Raw genomic sequence first — 17,138 nt, 5'->3', positions numbered from 1 at the left:
CTTGTTACAATATGTTACATCAGTTTTTTTGTATTTATTTATAACATTATACGTCCTCAAGTATATTTTACCTATACGACGGCCTCCAGCATTGTGGTGGGGGGGGGGGGGCGGAAAGAGCAATAGGAAAACCCAGGACGATCCGCCGGCTGCTGGAGGGCTTTCCCACGTACAGCTGGAGAGGAAGCTAGCATGAGCTGGACTTGAACTCACAACCAACACATTAGTGCTGGGCTCCTGGGTCGTTGCGCCACGGTAGCACGTCAAGCACCTCGGTCACGGAGGCCCCTATTTTTGTCCATGCAATGAGGAATTGTTCTAATGTTATTGTTAAATGTAATGACAACGAAGCATTTTGAGAAATTCTGAGCCACTGACATCTAATGAATTACCACAAAGATCACCGCATTTTTAACCTAATTCTACTCAAGCCATGATGGTGATGGACATAGTACTTTGCTGCTGTTTAAGCATTTACATGAGCAGTTAGAATAAAACCCTAACTCAGGAAAATTGAGAAGACGCCGTATTTCACCAGTTACGTATGACCATTTGCAAGCTATCACACTGTCGTCGCTCTTCTGGTTTTACTTTCTATGTTGTGAATCTTTTATTATATAAGATGCTTTTGGGTTTGTATTTATATACTTATTTGAATAGTGTTTTACGCCATACGCAAGGATATTTCACTTAAATAACAGCCGCCCACCATTATGGCAGGAGGAATTCGGACAGAGCCCGGGAAAACCCACGACTATCCGCAGGTTCTTGCCAGGTCTTCCCACGTTTGGGTATATAAGTGTCTTCATTGTAAAGCGAGGTAATCAAAGTTTCTTTGTCTGAGTGAAAGTTTGTTCCATTGAACAGTTTGGCGAGTACTATGGGGCATCGCTGTGCACAGTGGATTTTGACGGGGACGGTTTAGACGACGTTGTTGTTGGGGCGCCTCTCTTTTCCTCCGACAAGTACCCGGATGTGGGCAAAGTGTACGTCTATATCAATCGCGGAAAGGTGAGATTGGCGAGTAATGGTGACGTCATGTGATGAGTAACTAAACAAAATATTGTCACTATTAGCATCTGCACAACGGCGTGTTTAAAGAATCCGAACGTGTTTAAATGTTACTCGAGCGCATTGGTTTTCTCTATTATTTATGTAGTAATTTCTTCAAGTTCATGCTGAAAAAACTATGTTGTTTTCACCTGGAATAGTGACTCACCTGCGCATTTAGCTGATCCACGTAGCTAGATGAGGTGATGGCGTCTAGTCACCATGGTTTCGAGTTAGAAGGCGGGATTTGTGGGTTGCCAAAATCTCAAACGCTTTTCGCGCATTATCGAGCAAACTTCATGTTCAGATGAGAACAATCAAAACTTTTCCTCACCTCACCTCTCTCCAAGTGTCCGGTATTATCATTAAATCTATGCACTCTCAGTCTTCACTCCGGCTCCATAGCTTGGACTCATGTGGTTGAATTGCGCATGTGTAACCTTTAGACATTTCCATATCCTGCATGTTTCACATAGTGATGGACGAACTCCACAAAATGGAATTTTAGCACACGGATCAAAGCTGTACATGGCGTTTTCCATTGTATGTCGCATTTTTTGCCTTCTACATTTCACTCTTTCACGACAGATTCATGGAGAACAACCTAGTCACCTGACACCCATTCAAACATTTAAGCATCAATCCCTAACTAAAAACATTTTTAATGTTTTGATTTTATCATTCCATTTACACAGGGTTTGGGGCTGTCGTCATCAACTGTGACATTGACGTCTCCAGGAGTACAAGGAAAACCACTAGCACGGTTCGGTCAGGTGGTGGCGAGTATTGGAGATATCAACCAGGACGGATGTGAAGGTGTGTACAAGTTAACATTATCTTTGCCTGGAGCTAGGCCTGGTTGCCATTGTGTAGAGATATAGGAAAACATTTCCGACCGCAAATCAAGTACCACGTTGTTGTTTACGTAGATGTTTAAAGATTGCCTTTTTTCTCAACTTTACAATGAAACTCAAATTAAAAGTGTTATTTTTTTGTTACACCCGTGAATTGGTGACGCAATATTTTGCTTAAGGAATTGTCTTAAGTAAAATCAAAGGACAACGGCGATCACGTAGAGACTGTGAAGGAAGTTTGAGTCTGTACACATGTAGAATGTACCGCTTGTACTCTTAAACCCACTGACAGGACTCGCAGTTACAGACTCCTAGACACACTGATGGGACTCGCAACGATAAGCTCTGAGACACATAGATAGGACTCGCAATTATAGACTCACAGACAAACTGATAGAACTCAAAACCACAGACTCTGAGACTCACTGATAGGACTTGCAAATACAGGTTCTTAGACCAGCTGCTAGGACTCTTAACTAAAGACTCTGAGACACACTGATGGGACTCGCAACTATAGACTCTTAGACACACTGATAGGACTCGCATCTGTAGACTCTTAGACACACTGATAGGACTCGCAACTGTAGACCGTTAGACACACTGATAAGACTAGTATTTATAGACCCTTAGACACACCGATAACACTAGCAACTTTAGGCTTAAACCTACTAGAACTCTTAACTATAGACTCTTCAACCCACTGATAGGACTCGCAACTATAGACTCTTGGACCCACTCATAGGACTCGCAACTATAGACTCTTGGAACCACTGATAGGACTCGCAACTATAGATTCTTATACAAACTGATAGGACTCGCAACTATAGATTCTTATACACACTGATAGGACTCACAACTATAGACTCTTGGACCCACTGATAGGACTCGCAACTATAGATTCTTATACACACTGATAGGACTCGCAACTATAGACCCTTGGACCCACTGATAGGACTCGCAACTATAGACTCTTGGACCCACTGATAGGACTCGCAACTATAGATTCTTATACAAACTGATAGGACTACTATAGATTCTTATACACACTGATAGGACTCGCAACTATAGACTCTTGGACCCACTATAGATTCTTATACAAACTGATAGGACTCGCAACTATATATTCTTATACACACTGATAGGACTCTTAACTATAGACTCTTGGACCCACTGATAGGACTCGCAACTATAGACTCTTGGATCCACTGATAGGACTCGCAACTATAGATTCTTATACACACTGATAGGACTCGCAACTATAGACCCTTGGACCTACTGATAGAACTCGCAACTATAGACTCTTGGACCCACTGATAAGACTCGCAACTATAGACTCTTGGACCCACTGATAGGACTCGCAACTATAGATTCTTATACACACTGATAGGACTCGCAACTAGAGGCTTTTAGACACAAGGATAGGACTCGCATCTATAGACTCTTAGACACGCTGGTATGACTCGCAACTAAACACACTGATAACACTAGCAACTTTAGGCTTAAATCAACGACTAGAACTCTTAACTATAGACTCTTAAACCCATTGCTAGGACTCGCAACTACAGACTCTTGGATCCACTGATAGGACTCGCAACTACAGACTCTTGGACCCACTGACAGGACTCGCAACTATAGACTCTTGGACCCACTGATAGGACTCGCAACTAAAGACTCTTGGACCCACTGATAGGACTCGCAACTACAGACTCTTGGATCCACTGATAGGACTCGCAACTACAGACTCTTGGATCCACTGATAGAACTCGCAACTATAGACTCTTGGACCCACTGATAGGACTCGCAACTATAGACTCTTGGACCCACTGATAGGGCTTGAATCTATAGACTCCTAAATCCACTGCTGTGACTCACAATTATAGACTTTTAAACCCAGTGGGATTCTCCGGGCTTTGCCCGGTTTCCTCCCACCATAATGTGAATACAATACAGCATTTGGAGTAGACCAAGTTCAAGGCCAGTGACGTCCACAGTGTGTAGTAATTAATATCACTGCATACATTTTCTACGGAATTCTGCTCAAGTAATGGTGGTAAGGGGCGTGTTATTTGCTACTATGTGAGCATTTACACGAACAGTTAATATAGAACCCTAATTAACAAGGAGACCCTATTTCGCCGGTTACGTATGACCATTTGCCAGCTATCACGCTGTCGTCGCTGCTTTGGTTTACTCCCCATGCTGTAGTCTTTTTTCATACAGTACTGATGTTTAGCCGTAGGCAAAATATGGAATCGCAGAAAGAATTTGATTGAAGTTTTTTGCTGAAAATTTCTAAAAAATTTCTCTCCTCAGATTTAGCGGTAGGAGCTCCTTATGAGGACGATAAAGTCGGTGCCGTCTACATTTATAACGGCAGTCCTGGGGGGTTGAAACGCGAGATCTCGCAGCGAATAGGCGGTAATGCTGTCAAAGATGGAATCCAAACGTTTGGCTGGAGCATATCACGTGGTCAGGACATGGACGGAAATGGATATCCTGGTAATTGAATACAAATTATTTAAAAAACACAACAGCAACCGGTGCATATATTTCTGGTCATTCTAGTTAGAATTCAACGGAGGACAGAATCCGTGAAACTAATTTAAATTCTTTCCTCGATTTCGCTCATGTGCTTTATGCGGCCATTCCTTTACAACTCCATGTCGATCTGTTTTAGGTGTTTTTTTTAGCAATTGTTGATCAGTTGTAGAATTTGCTCTAGGCGCCGATATATTTGTAGATTTCGCTGTAGGTGCCTCTTACACTAACCATGTTGATCTGTTTATTGATTTTTCTGTAGGCCCCTAACAGAGTAGCATTGTCGACTTGTTTGCAGATTTAGCTGTCGGCACCTAGTATAGTAAGCGTGTCGCTGTGTGTGGATTTTCCTCTACGTGCCTGTCAAACTAACCATGTCGCTGTATTTCTGGACTTTTCTATAGGCGCCTGTCACACTAACCATGCTGATATGTTTGTAGATTTCGTTGTAGGTGCCTGTGAGACTAACCATGTCAATCTGGTTGTAAATTTCGCTGTAGGTACCTGTCACAGTAGCCACGTTAATCTGGTTGTAGATTTCGCTGTAGGTACCTGTCAGATTAACCATGTCAGTCTGGTTGTAAATTTCGCTGTAGGTTCTTGTCACACTAACCATGTTAATCTGATTGTAGATTTCGCTGTAGGTACCTGTCACAGTAACCATGTCGACCTGGTTGTAGATTTCGCTGTAGGTGCCTGTCACAGTAACCATGTCGATCTGGTTGTAGATTTCGTTGCAGGTGCCTGTCACACGAACCATGTCGATCTGGTCGTAGATTTCGCTGTAGGTACTTGTCACACTAACCATGTCGATCTGGTCGTAGATTTCGCTGTGTGTGCCTGTCACACTTACCATGTCGATCTGGTCGTAGATTTCGCTGTAGGTACCTGTCACACTAACCATGTCGATCTGGTCGTAGATTTCGCTGTGTGTGCCTGTCACACTTACCATGTCGATCTGGTTGTAGATTTCGCTGTAGGTACCTGTCACACTAACCATGTCGATCTGCTTGTAGATTTTGCTGTAGGTGCCTCTCACACTTACCATGTCGATCTGGTTGTAGATTTCGCTGTGTGTGCCTGTCACACTAACCATGTTGATCTGGTTGTAGATTTTGCTGTAGGTGCCTGTCACACTTACCATGTCGATCTGGTTGTAGATTTCGCTGTAAGTGCCTGTCACACTTATCATGTCGATCTGGTTGTACACTTGGCGGTATTTGCCTGTAATACTAACCTTGTCGATCTTTTGGTAGATTTCGCTGTAGGTGCCTGTCATACTAATCATGTCAGCCTGGTTATAAATTTCTCTGTAGGTGCCTGTCACAGTAACCATGTCGATCTGGTTGTAGATTTCGCTGTAGGTGCTTGTCATACTAATCATGTCGATCTGGTTGTAGATTTCGTTGCAGGTGCCTGTCACACTATCCATGTCGATCTGGTTGTAGATTTCGTTGCAGGTGCCTGTCACACTAACCATGTCGATCTGGTTGTAGATGTCGCTGTAGGTGCTTGTCACACTAACCATGTCGATCTGGTCGTAGATTTCGCTGTGGGTGCCTCTCACACTTACCATGTCAATCTGGTCGTAGATTTCGCTGTAGGTGCTTGTCACACGAACCATGTCGATCTGGTCGTAGATTTCGCTGTAGGTACCTGTCACACTAACCATGTCGATCTGGTTGTAGATTTCGTTGCAGGTGCCTGTCACATTAACCATGTCGATCTGGTCGTAGATTTCGCTGTAGGTATCTGTCACACTAACCATGTCGATCTGGTCGTAGATTTCGCTGTGTGTGCCTGTCACACTAACCATGTCGATCTGGTTGCAGATTTCGCTGTAGGTACCTGTCACACTAACCATGTCGATCTGGTTGTAGATTTTGCTGTAGGTGCTTGTCACACTAACCATGTCAATCTGGTTGTAGATTTTGCTGTGTGTGCCTGTCACACTAACCATGTCGATCTGGTTGAAGATTTCGCTGTAGGTGCCTCTCACACTTACATGTCAATCTGGTTGTAGATTTTGCTGTGTGTGCCTGTCACACTAACCATGTCGATCTGCTTGTAGATTTTGCTGTAGGTACCTGTCACACTAATCATGTCGATCTGCTTGTAGATTTCGCTGTGGGTGCCTATCACACCAACAACGCCATTCTCCTTAGATCCCGACCGGTCGTGAAGGTAGACGGGAAACTGGACATCATCCCTTCCCTGATTGATTACACAGCACCACCCCCTATCCCCATCTCCGTTATCTTATGCCTGAATTACTCTGGGGTTCAAGTACCAGGAACACTCTGTGAGTTTTATATGACATTTCGCCGTTTGTTAGCTTGGGGTTTTACGGTAAATCTTTATCATTTCGTTAGAGTTTGACGCTAGACTTCGGCGTTGTTTACCTGCTCTACAGCGATGAAATTTATGTGAAATGGAATCCGAAGTGGTTGATGTAGAACACTGCCATTCACCAGCTATCTGATAGTCTTCGACCTTAAAACTGGGATTCTTGATAGATCATTTTGAAGCCTCTGGGAACGATACTGTGTTCCAGTGCCTACGTAGCGGTTTCACGTGCTGACCGGAACACATGCGCAGTGGGGGCCATGCGTAGAACAAACAAAATCACATTTATTCCTATACTACCGATTTGCCGACACACAACTCAGCTTAATTGTAGTTTTTAATATGTACTTCTCTTACCGTTTGAATATTAAGCCCTGACGTTTTTCAGGTACCTGCCTGAATGCAGAGGTTTATTACATGGACCACAAGTTTTCGCACTCAAAATCCCATGCTGTCGAAAAATTAAAACATAGCTTGAGTATATTGTCTTAAGGACCAGTTTATTTATTTATTTAATTATGTGATTGTTTCTGTACTTCATTTTTTCACTTATACGAGGAAATGTGAACCTTGCTGGTGTCTTCGTCATGGCATTTTAGTCAGGCGGCACCATGAAGATATCGACATTATGACGGGCTGCTTCCAGAAGGCAACGTTATGATCGCGTTATGCCTAACTCAAGCAATAACACAAAACTTGCGTCCTTGTTGTGCTGGTAGCTTCGAATAAATAGATGAATGATCGGCTAGACTTTAACTCCACCGTGGCAGTATCTCCTCCCTATAGTGGCGATAAATAACCACGTTTGGAGATGCAAATCTGCACAATTCATCCATCATTACGTGTTCATATTCATTGCTCATCCTTCATTACATTGTAGTCCTTTGTCCATTCGTTATTACATGCCACTACATTGTTCATTTATCTTTACAATTAAGTCCAATGTCCATCTGTTATTGCATATCAGTTCATTGTCTATCCATTATTACTTGTTAGTCCCTTGTTCATCCATTATCATATGTTACTGCATTGTCCATCCATTATTATATGTTACTGCATTGTCCATCCATGATCATATGTTACTGCATTGTCCATCCATTATTATATGTTAGTCCATTGTCCATTCATTATCATATGTTACTGCATTGTCCATCCATTATTATATGTTACTGCATTGTCCATCCATTATCATATGTTACTGCATTGTTCATCCATTATTATATGTTAGTCCATTGTCCATTCATTATTACACTCTACTCCATTGTTCATCCAAATTACATGCAAGTCTGTTGTCCATCCATTATTACATGTTAGCCTATTATTTAACAATACTTGGATATAAGTGTATTGTTACCAATCATTTTTCAAACAAAGAACAACATCTTGATGATTGGAATCATTTTAACCGCAGCAGCCCGGATTTGTATCTGTTCTGCCTTTCAGACGCCAGCTTCGCATTAGAGGCAGACACACTGAAACGATCAGGTAGTAGAGCCAAGTTTCACACAGACCACGGACTAAGTACTACAATACAAAAGCGGATCATTCTTCAGGCAATCACAAAAACCTGCACGGATATCACAACCCTCATTACGGTGAGAAATTTTGAGTTACATGGGCTCATGGGATTATGTAGTGGCTTCTATTGTTTGTAATGCAAAAGGTCTTCAAACTTTACTGATTGAAAGTTACATATATCTTTGCGAATTAAAACTAGAATCTCTAGATTATACTCTAGATGACGAGAAGAAATCCCGTCCAAGCGATAAACTAGAATGAAGAGTTGAAAGCACTAGAGTCTTTGCACCATTCCCCTGTAAGGATATATATACCACGCGATGAGTGAAAGTAGAAGATTTCAGCGTTTAAGCTAGAAGGCCGGTAACTTCCTTCAATGCGTAGAGGACTAGGTTCCTGATCAAGAGATGCCAGTTCAAATCCTACAGATCCTACAGAATAGACTCTTCAACCATTTCGTGGGACAGTTTGTGGCATCAAATAATTCTGTGGGTACATACATGACAATGGCGCAAGATAATGACCGTTTGCATTGTTTAGATGACTTTTAAGGGTAAACTGAATGGATTTTTTTAAAAGTGCTTAAATGTATGGTGGAGGTTGTCTTTCAGTTGTTATTTGTCCTGTACATGTTTATACAACTTGCATTTTGCTTGGTTAGAAGCAAACTGGATCGCCTGGACAGAAGCCCTATGAGTTTGTGAATAAAGATCTTTAATTTAGCAAAAACTCAAATATGCACCGTTGCACTGTTTTAAATGTCTGAGAAACAATCCGGATCCGCCTGGACAGAAGCCTTATGAGTTTGTAAATAAAGATCTTTTACACGGATACACGGTTTCAATCCAAACACGGACATGATTACAATTGACCAATTATTTTTCTTCTCACATTTTGAAGCTGGTCGTGACTTACTAAAGCCCATACAGTTCGACGCTAACTTTACACTAGATGAAGAATCAGCCAATCGCACGGATCTACCCCGACCAATTTCGGACCCCCCAAAGCGGCGACACCTAACCTCAAGGTAGGCAACTTTTGTCCCTAATTCTTCTCCTGTGGAGGGCAATTCCAACGACGCGCTCGTTCAGGTCTGGCTCGTGAATTTTGACATGTCCTTCGATGGTTTCAATAAACATAGCTTGGAATATAAAATAATTAGAATTTGCAACAATCCTAAGTGTTCGTTGCGAAACAACATCTTAATAAATAAATAAATGAGAATAATTTGAAAATAAAAAGTTAATTTCATTTACACTCATCTTTGGACAGTGGATTCCCCCACTCTCCCTACTTGTTTGACCTGTAAGTTATTGAAATTCTTGAGAACTGCGTGAAGCAACAATCAAATAAATAAATAAAAAAATCGTATGTTTCAGGCCACCTTCCAACACAACTGTGGAGGTGATGACGTGTGTGTGACTGACCTTCAAGTAAAATTTGCGGAAGTCAATACGGAGGGCTCCACTCATCTCATCCTCGGCCAGACCTCCGCCCTTGTCCTTCAAATCCTGGTGAGCAACGCTGGTGAGCCGGCATACGAGGCCTTGCTCACCGTGAGGTTGCCACCGAGAGTCACGTATGTTGGTGGAGGGAATGATCTCGGTCCCGCCGTTTTCTCGCCCACCTCAAGCACGCTGACCATTGACCTGGGGAATCCTCTCAGTGCCAGGCGGAATGCCACACTGAAAGTAAACCTGAACGTTGACAACGTGCCCAAGGTCACGACCCATCTCCACTTCAGAGCAGATATAACGTCAACGAGTCATGAGAAAAACAGGACGAGCCTGGACAACAAGGCCTCGATCACTGTGCCGGCAATGTACGAGGTGAAACTAATGATGGAGAGGTAAAATATAGCAAACTCGAGAACAGTTGTGACAAACACAGTAATATAAAAGACTTCTAACATAACGAGTAAAATGAAAGCATCGAGGACATGGGGATAGCTGACAACTGGTCACACCCAACAGGTAAATTCGGGCCTCTTGTCAGTCTACCTCAGTCAGAGTTGTATTCTGCTTTAATGTAAATGCTTAGAGATTAGCAACTGAGCACCATGGTTAAAAAAAATAATCTCTTAATTGGTATGGCTCTGTTTACTCTGTTTATTTATTTATTTACTTATTTTGTCTTCATCACGTAGAACGTTCGTGCAGTAAGTGTCGTGCCGAACATGGTTAGTTAGAGTCAACAAAAAGTACATAAATCTAAGCGTAATGGCCTGCATTCGTATACCACTTCGTATAACATGAAAGGGTCTTCCATGCCGCTTATCAAAAGACCCCATTTTCAAAGTCATTTGTAAGAAATAACAAATAAATCGCAAATGGGGCTGGTAGCATGTAAAACAGAAGCTGTCATCAGTTTTCAGTGATGCAAGGAATATATGCGTCGAGAAAGTCATTCGTATACCAGTCGTAGAGACAGTCTATACCAGCGGTATAGACAGTCTATACTAGCCATATAAATAGTGGATGTTCTAGGCATGATATCCATTTCAAATTTCTGATCTGGGATTGCAACTGTTCATAAAAACACCACCCTGGTGTATTTAATCTAGTGGTTCAACTGATCACTTTCCCATAAAAAGAAGGAAAGTAACTCTGAATATTGAAGTCATATTAAGTAAATCTATATTTCGGTCACTATGTTAAAAAAATATCCTTATCACATTAGGATGACAACGCCGTTAAACTATTTGTGAATATATCCTATTTTGACAAACACCGTTCATACATAATTAGATTTATTTATTTATTTATTTGATTGGTGTTTTAGCCGTACTCGAGAATATTTCACTTATACGACGGCGGCCAGCATTATGGTGGGTGGAAACCGCGCACAGTCCGGGGGAAACCCACGACCATCCACAGGTTGCTGGTAGACCTTCCCACTTACGGCTGGAGAGGAAGCCAGCATGAGCTGGACTTGAACTCACAGCGGCCGCATTGGTGAGAGGCTCCTGGGTCATTACGCTGCGCTAGCACGCTAACCTACTGAGCCAGGGAGGCCCCTCATACATAATTAGAAAGTCCATCTCTAAATTTCAGCGACTTGTAACTAAGAATGTTAAATTTATTATAATGTACAGGTCTCTACCTTTTTCTTCATTTGTGCCTAACAAAAGCAAAGTTTTTGTGGAAACTCCAAGCTATGTAGTATAACAACTTACCTATCCTGGTTGTGGGTATAAATACATAGGTGAAGCAGAACAATGTGTGCTACAAAGACTTTTACAACAACAACAGCACTAGCGAAATTCATATTGAGCAATGCTCCAACTTATTTACGCTGCTGGGGCCTCCGTGGCTCAGTCGGTTAGCGAGCTAGCGCAGCGTAATGACCCAGGAGCCTCTCACCAATGCGGTCGCTGTGAGTTCAAGTCTAGCTCATGCTGGCTTCCTCTCCAGCCGTAAGTGGGAAGGTCTGCCAGCAACCTGCGGATGGTCGTGGGTTTTCCCCGGGCTGTGCCCGGTTTCCACCCACCATAATGCTGGCCGCCGTCGTATAACTGAAATATTCTTGAATACGGCTAAAACACCAATCAAATAAATAAATAGATAAATATTTACCCTGTCCGACCGTCTGCTTAACACCATACCAGTCAAATCACCTCGATATATTTTACAAAGAAACACCAGGGTAATTAACAGAGCTAATTGTTTTTTTTTTTAAAGAAGCTTTAGCTTTCAAACGTAATGCACCACAATTAAGTCATGGCACCTGGTTGATTTCACCGACATCTACCTCTTGTTTTAATTTACACTGTTTTTACTGCATACTTGTACATATAATAATATATGAATCTCAGTTGTGCTTTGATGGCAACTGTTCCTATATCCAGAGTGACGATCTACTTCAATATACGTCACCTAGCCCCGGGATAAGAGGAATTAGACACAATCATAAAGCAGAGCGGGGGCGTTTGATTGAATGTCCTTGGCACTCTAATTCTACAATGCTACCAGCCTAAATATTTACCGGACCGTCTGGTATATATCCAAATAATGGATAATTTACAATTTCAAGATTGAAAACATCGCTTTTTGTAATGGTTTGAGAGGAGACCTTTGTCATCCTTATACAGATATTTACAAGTTTGTCAAAGTAAGATGTACCTCTAAGACTATCTGTTGTCTCCTTCAAATCCAAAGGAGGTCGATCATTTCTTTCACCGCCTCGGCAATATGGGAATTATTTATTGCTTAAACATTATTAATATACCGTCTGGTAAATGAAATGATTAATTTTACATGGTAAATTTTGCATGTTGTGCCGTTCCTATGAAAACAGCTATAGGCCTACCCAAAGAGGATACAGATTGTACCCATTGGAATACCTCAGTGTGTTCACTGTTAGTAAATGATTTCACCAGATTGCATATGAAGTGCAACCTTTGTGAATAGCAGCACTAAGAACAGTCTTGATGCTTTTTTACGTTAATATTACGATAACAATGAGCGCGTTGAAATTTTGTGAATGAAATCCTTTTGAGGAATTGTAGTATAGAGAAACAGAGAAAATACCAAGTGGATACGTCTTTATATGGTACGTGTGCTTGTTAAAAATTGCTGAGATATGTATATAATACGTTTGAAGTTTACAACATCAATTGCTGCGGACACGTTCTGGGACGACGGTCCTGCTGTCGCTGCTGTTGTTGTCGTCGTAGCCGTTGGAGAAGGTGTTCTTATTTTAAAACGTAAGGCACGCTTTTGGGACGCACGCGCGTCAAAGCTTGTGACCAAATATCTGTCGTTTCTTTTGGCGCCAAAACTCCTAGACGGTTCAAACATACGACAATGATTATTCAAATTTCAAGAGCAATCTTAAGCAACTGAAATCGTTAAAATATACATGTAGCTGTTTTATTTTTCTTTGGCAGTCAGTCTTTTCCCGAGCAGTTAACGTACAATCCAATTGAAGAAGAGGAGCTACCATTGCTTAATATGACGCAAAAGCTGTCTCTGCAGAACACCGGACCCAGTTTACTCCCAGGGGCAGAGATCACCATTTCCATTCCCTTCAAGAAGCGGGAAGCCACTTCTTCTTACTTAGATCCATCCGAAATAGAGGTACATGAACGCAATATCGTAAACCACATTAGTGGTACATTACCTTCAATCAAAACAGAGACGCGCTATTGCCAGACAAAACTGAACTACGTTCTCTTCAAATAGAAGTACGCTACCATTAACCAAAATAGTTGTGCGCTATACCATTAACCAAATCTGAGGTACACCACTGTCAAATAGAGCTACGCTAGCCACCATTAATCAAAACTGAAGTACGCTACCACTGACCCCAAAATAGAGGTACGCTATCATTAACCCAAAATGGAGTCACGCTATTATTAAGCCAAAACAGAGGCAAGCTACTGTCAAAAAGATGAACGCTAGCCACCACTAACCTAAACTGGGGTAGGCTACCAATAAAACAAAAGTAGAGGTTTGCTACCATTAGACCAAAATCCGGTTACGCTACTATTAACTCAAAATAAAGGTATGCTACTGTCTAATAAAGGTAGGCTAGCCACCATTAACCAAAATTGAACACGCGACCTCGTTTATGATCATTTACTCCAGTTTACTGGTAAACAGTTTCTCAGTGTTACAAATTGTTCAGTACGACGTTCAACCCCCAAGCACTCACTCACTCACTCACTCACTCACTCATTCATTGTTGCATTATTGTTCTGATGTGCGTCACTACAGCTTTTTAACACATTCGGCAACCTTTGCTGATAGGAACAGAGCTTAGATGAGTGATGTGAGTAATTGATTGATTAACTGGTTTGTTTTTAACGTCATGTTCAGTGAATTTTCACTCATATGACGCGAGTCAGGATTATGGGTAAAGGAAACATAAGAGCCTTGAGTGCAAAAATAGACCTTTGCCAGATACCTGAAAAATCAGCTGACTTAAAACCACAATGGATTCGAAAGTGTGATCTATTTTAGAAGAGGCACACCAAAATTAACAGACCTACGTTACAGTCAAATGTCGACTGAATTGACACATGCTATCTTTTGTTTTCGTTTGTTTCTTTGTTTTTGGGGGCTTTTTTTTGGCCATTTTTTGTTATCAAGAATTAAAGAAGTTAACATTGACGTCATAGAGACATGGAAGAAATTGAAATTATTTCCACCTAAGCACTGTAGAGTTACTTTATGAGTCAATATAAGGGAAGAATGTATTGAAGTAAAGTAATACATGTACCAGTAGAAAAATAAACATTAAAAATTTGTACATTTGCTTATGTATTTTTTCTTTAAATTTTTTTTGAAGCTTTTCCTAACGGAAGGAATACAGTCAAATGTTTTTATTACACCGTATTGATTATATATGTCGCCAATGTCCTCAGACCGACTGGCCAAAATCAGTAAATTACGATGTGTTTTATTCTTATGAAAGGTTTTCATGTGGAATGAGGCGTCAGTTGGGAGCGAACCAGTGAGCTGTGCTGTTAGTGACTCGAACCTTTTGTCATCTGGTGACATTGTTCAATCTGAAGATGTAATAATGTCCACCACTCCAACTTTAACAATGGAAAACATAACTGAGATGTCAAGGGAAGTAACCGAAAACCTCACTTTACCGTACCTCGAACCACAACGACGTTCTCTGACTCAAAACAAAACAGTCACGGAGGAAAAGCGTCAAGTAATTTTGGTACGTTTTTAAGCTTCTCGTTTTGAATTCTTATAGGAGTGGCGATTTCAGTAACTCCAAAGATTCTCATTGCTTTCTATCCGTTAGTTGTAACGGCTTTAATGTATGACACAATTATTAGCGTCATTACTCTACATTCCTTGTAATAACTTGCCTATTTCATTTCCTGGCATCCAACAGAACTGCAGTTCGCAGGAGTGCGTCGTGGTCACGTGTCAACTAGGACAGCTTTTGGTTGGTCAGACCGTTCAAGTCAATGTATCTCTCCGCGTGAATCAGGCAGCCTTGGACAAAAGACAGGTAAAGATCGCGAAGTATAAACTCATGTGCTTTGAACACTGTGTCGTATATTCTCGATTTACGTATACGTCATGATACCTCTGTGGCTCAGTCGATTAAAGCGATGGCGCTTTCATAGTCTTTCATTAATGATGTCGCACACTCGAATCCGATAAAATAAATATTAAAAAGAGAAAAAAAATGAGATGGAGAAAGAAAAATAGGATATGTTAATTCAGACGTTTACCTCTTCTTTTGTTTAATTATGGAGTACCGCTACTAGTGAGGTCGCACGTTCGATTTCTTACGATTTTTCACTTTTTTATGTACGTATTGGAACGGACTCGACCTGTATTTTGATATCGTTATTGTTTCCACACGACAGGAGAGTGCGGTAATTCGTCTGGAGACATCCATATCTATCCAGAGAAAAACAAAACCCGGCTTCCCCAAACTGCTGGATAATCACAGGCTAGAAACCACGGTGAGTTTTAAGCAAGAACGGATTAAGCTAAGAAATGATGACAGCAATTAAATAAATATAGCAGTGAAACAACGACAGCAATGCATGGCGGCAGTAATGGAACGGCAGCAAGAAAATGACGACAGCAATGACATGACGACACCAATCATATGACGACATCAGAGATATTACGACAGCAATGTAATTACGACAGCAATGAAATGACGAAAGCAATGTAGTTACAATAGCAATGAAATGACGACAGAAGTATTTCGTACACCAGAATATTTTCCCCAGTTAAGACCTCCGTTTTAAACGCCCTTATTACGTGTCGTATTATGCTATGACACTGTCTTCCCATTTTGAGGGCATTGTTTTTATATTTACTCTGCTCTGACGAGCTTATCTTGAAGTTCAAAAACACTTGATAAGTACTTTCAGCGCATGACTATCTTGCTAAAGCAATTTGTCACTCGCTACATAATAAATTCTTTCGCAACCTTATGAAATGAGCATCATTTGACTGCAGATCAGCACGGTGTTCCATCCGTCTGCACCACCCAAGGAGGAATTGGCCCTGTGGATCATCATCGTGGCTGCCGTAGGGTGTCTGCTTCTCCTACTTCTGATGTTTCTTATACTTGCAAAGGTTAGCAACCAACCTGTGGCACACCTTCTTCATTAAAGTGTCATTGAACATTCCCATAGTTAATTTATGTTACGTATAAAAAAAGCCAAGACACCACGGTCCCAAGAGTCTACGCGTGCGCAGTTCTCAAAAGTCATTCTCCGTCACTGAAAATCTCCGCACAACAGAGGGTATGGATAGCTGGCCCACTTAGCTGTTATTTATGTTAGATAACTTTTCAATGAACACGACGTCTATCCACTGTCACATGACCAGAACAGCGTCATGATGTCTACACTGTCCACGATCGATAATATGTTGGCAGATTGCATCATACTGTTGTCATTGTCGGCTTAGTGGTAGTTTTCAGTGACGGAGACTGAATTAAGTCTCTGCAATACGCATTATTTCTGCTTAGGCCTTTTTTGAGTGTATTGTTAATGGTTGAAAGCGTTTGCTGCGCATGGCGTTCCAATAAGCATTTAGGAAATCTAAACATTCACATGTATGACACTGTCGTGGTTGCTATATTCGTTTACTCTCTATGCTTTAATCTTCCATATGATTTGTATATCTAAATATATTTGCATCCCATGTGGACTACAATTAATGCTATACTAAATCCCACTACGCAACAATTCTTCATAATACTAGGACTCTCACGTGAACACAAGTCTATCTGATAACATGCAAATCTCGCTCTTAAGCGTGAATTCGCCTTACATGAATTTCATGCCTGACATTTTATGTCTCAGGGAGACAAATGAAACAACTCTAAGCTAAGGAT

General features: G+C 41.3%; 1 protein-coding gene across 1 annotated transcript in view; it reads left to right on the top strand.

Annotated features, from left to right (window-relative positions):
• The window catches only part of LOC135477854 (integrin alpha-9-like), a 31,019-nt gene extending 15,224 nt beyond the window's left edge, over positions 1–15,795 (top strand). Inside the window, exons 8-17 of the mRNA XM_064758059.1 lie at positions 868–1,011; positions 1,746–1,866; positions 4,218–4,403; positions 6,562–6,744; positions 8,232–8,383; positions 9,686–10,155; positions 13,195–13,384; positions 14,724–14,981; positions 15,162–15,281; positions 15,646–15,795. Of these exons, the coding sequence (XP_064614129.1) occupies positions 868–1,011; positions 1,746–1,866; positions 4,218–4,403; positions 6,562–6,744; positions 8,232–8,383; positions 9,686–10,155; positions 13,195–13,384; positions 14,724–14,981; positions 15,162–15,281; positions 15,646–15,795 (1,974 nt within the window). The remainder of the gene's footprint in view (positions 1–867; positions 1,012–1,745; positions 1,867–4,217; positions 4,404–6,561; positions 6,745–8,231; positions 8,384–9,685; positions 10,156–13,194; positions 13,385–14,723; positions 14,982–15,161; positions 15,282–15,645) is intronic.
• The last annotated feature ends 1,343 nt before the right edge of the window (positions 15,796–17,138 follow it).

Source organism: Liolophura sinensis, chromosome 11 (assembly GCF_032854445.1).
Source record: "Liolophura sinensis isolate JHLJ2023 chromosome 11, CUHK_Ljap_v2, whole genome shotgun sequence".
NCBI classification, from domain to species: domain Eukaryota; kingdom Metazoa; phylum Mollusca; class Polyplacophora; order Chitonida; family Chitonidae; genus Liolophura; species Liolophura sinensis.
Note: the sequence above shows the minus strand (reverse complement) of the source record. Positions and strands in the feature narration are given on the sequence as shown.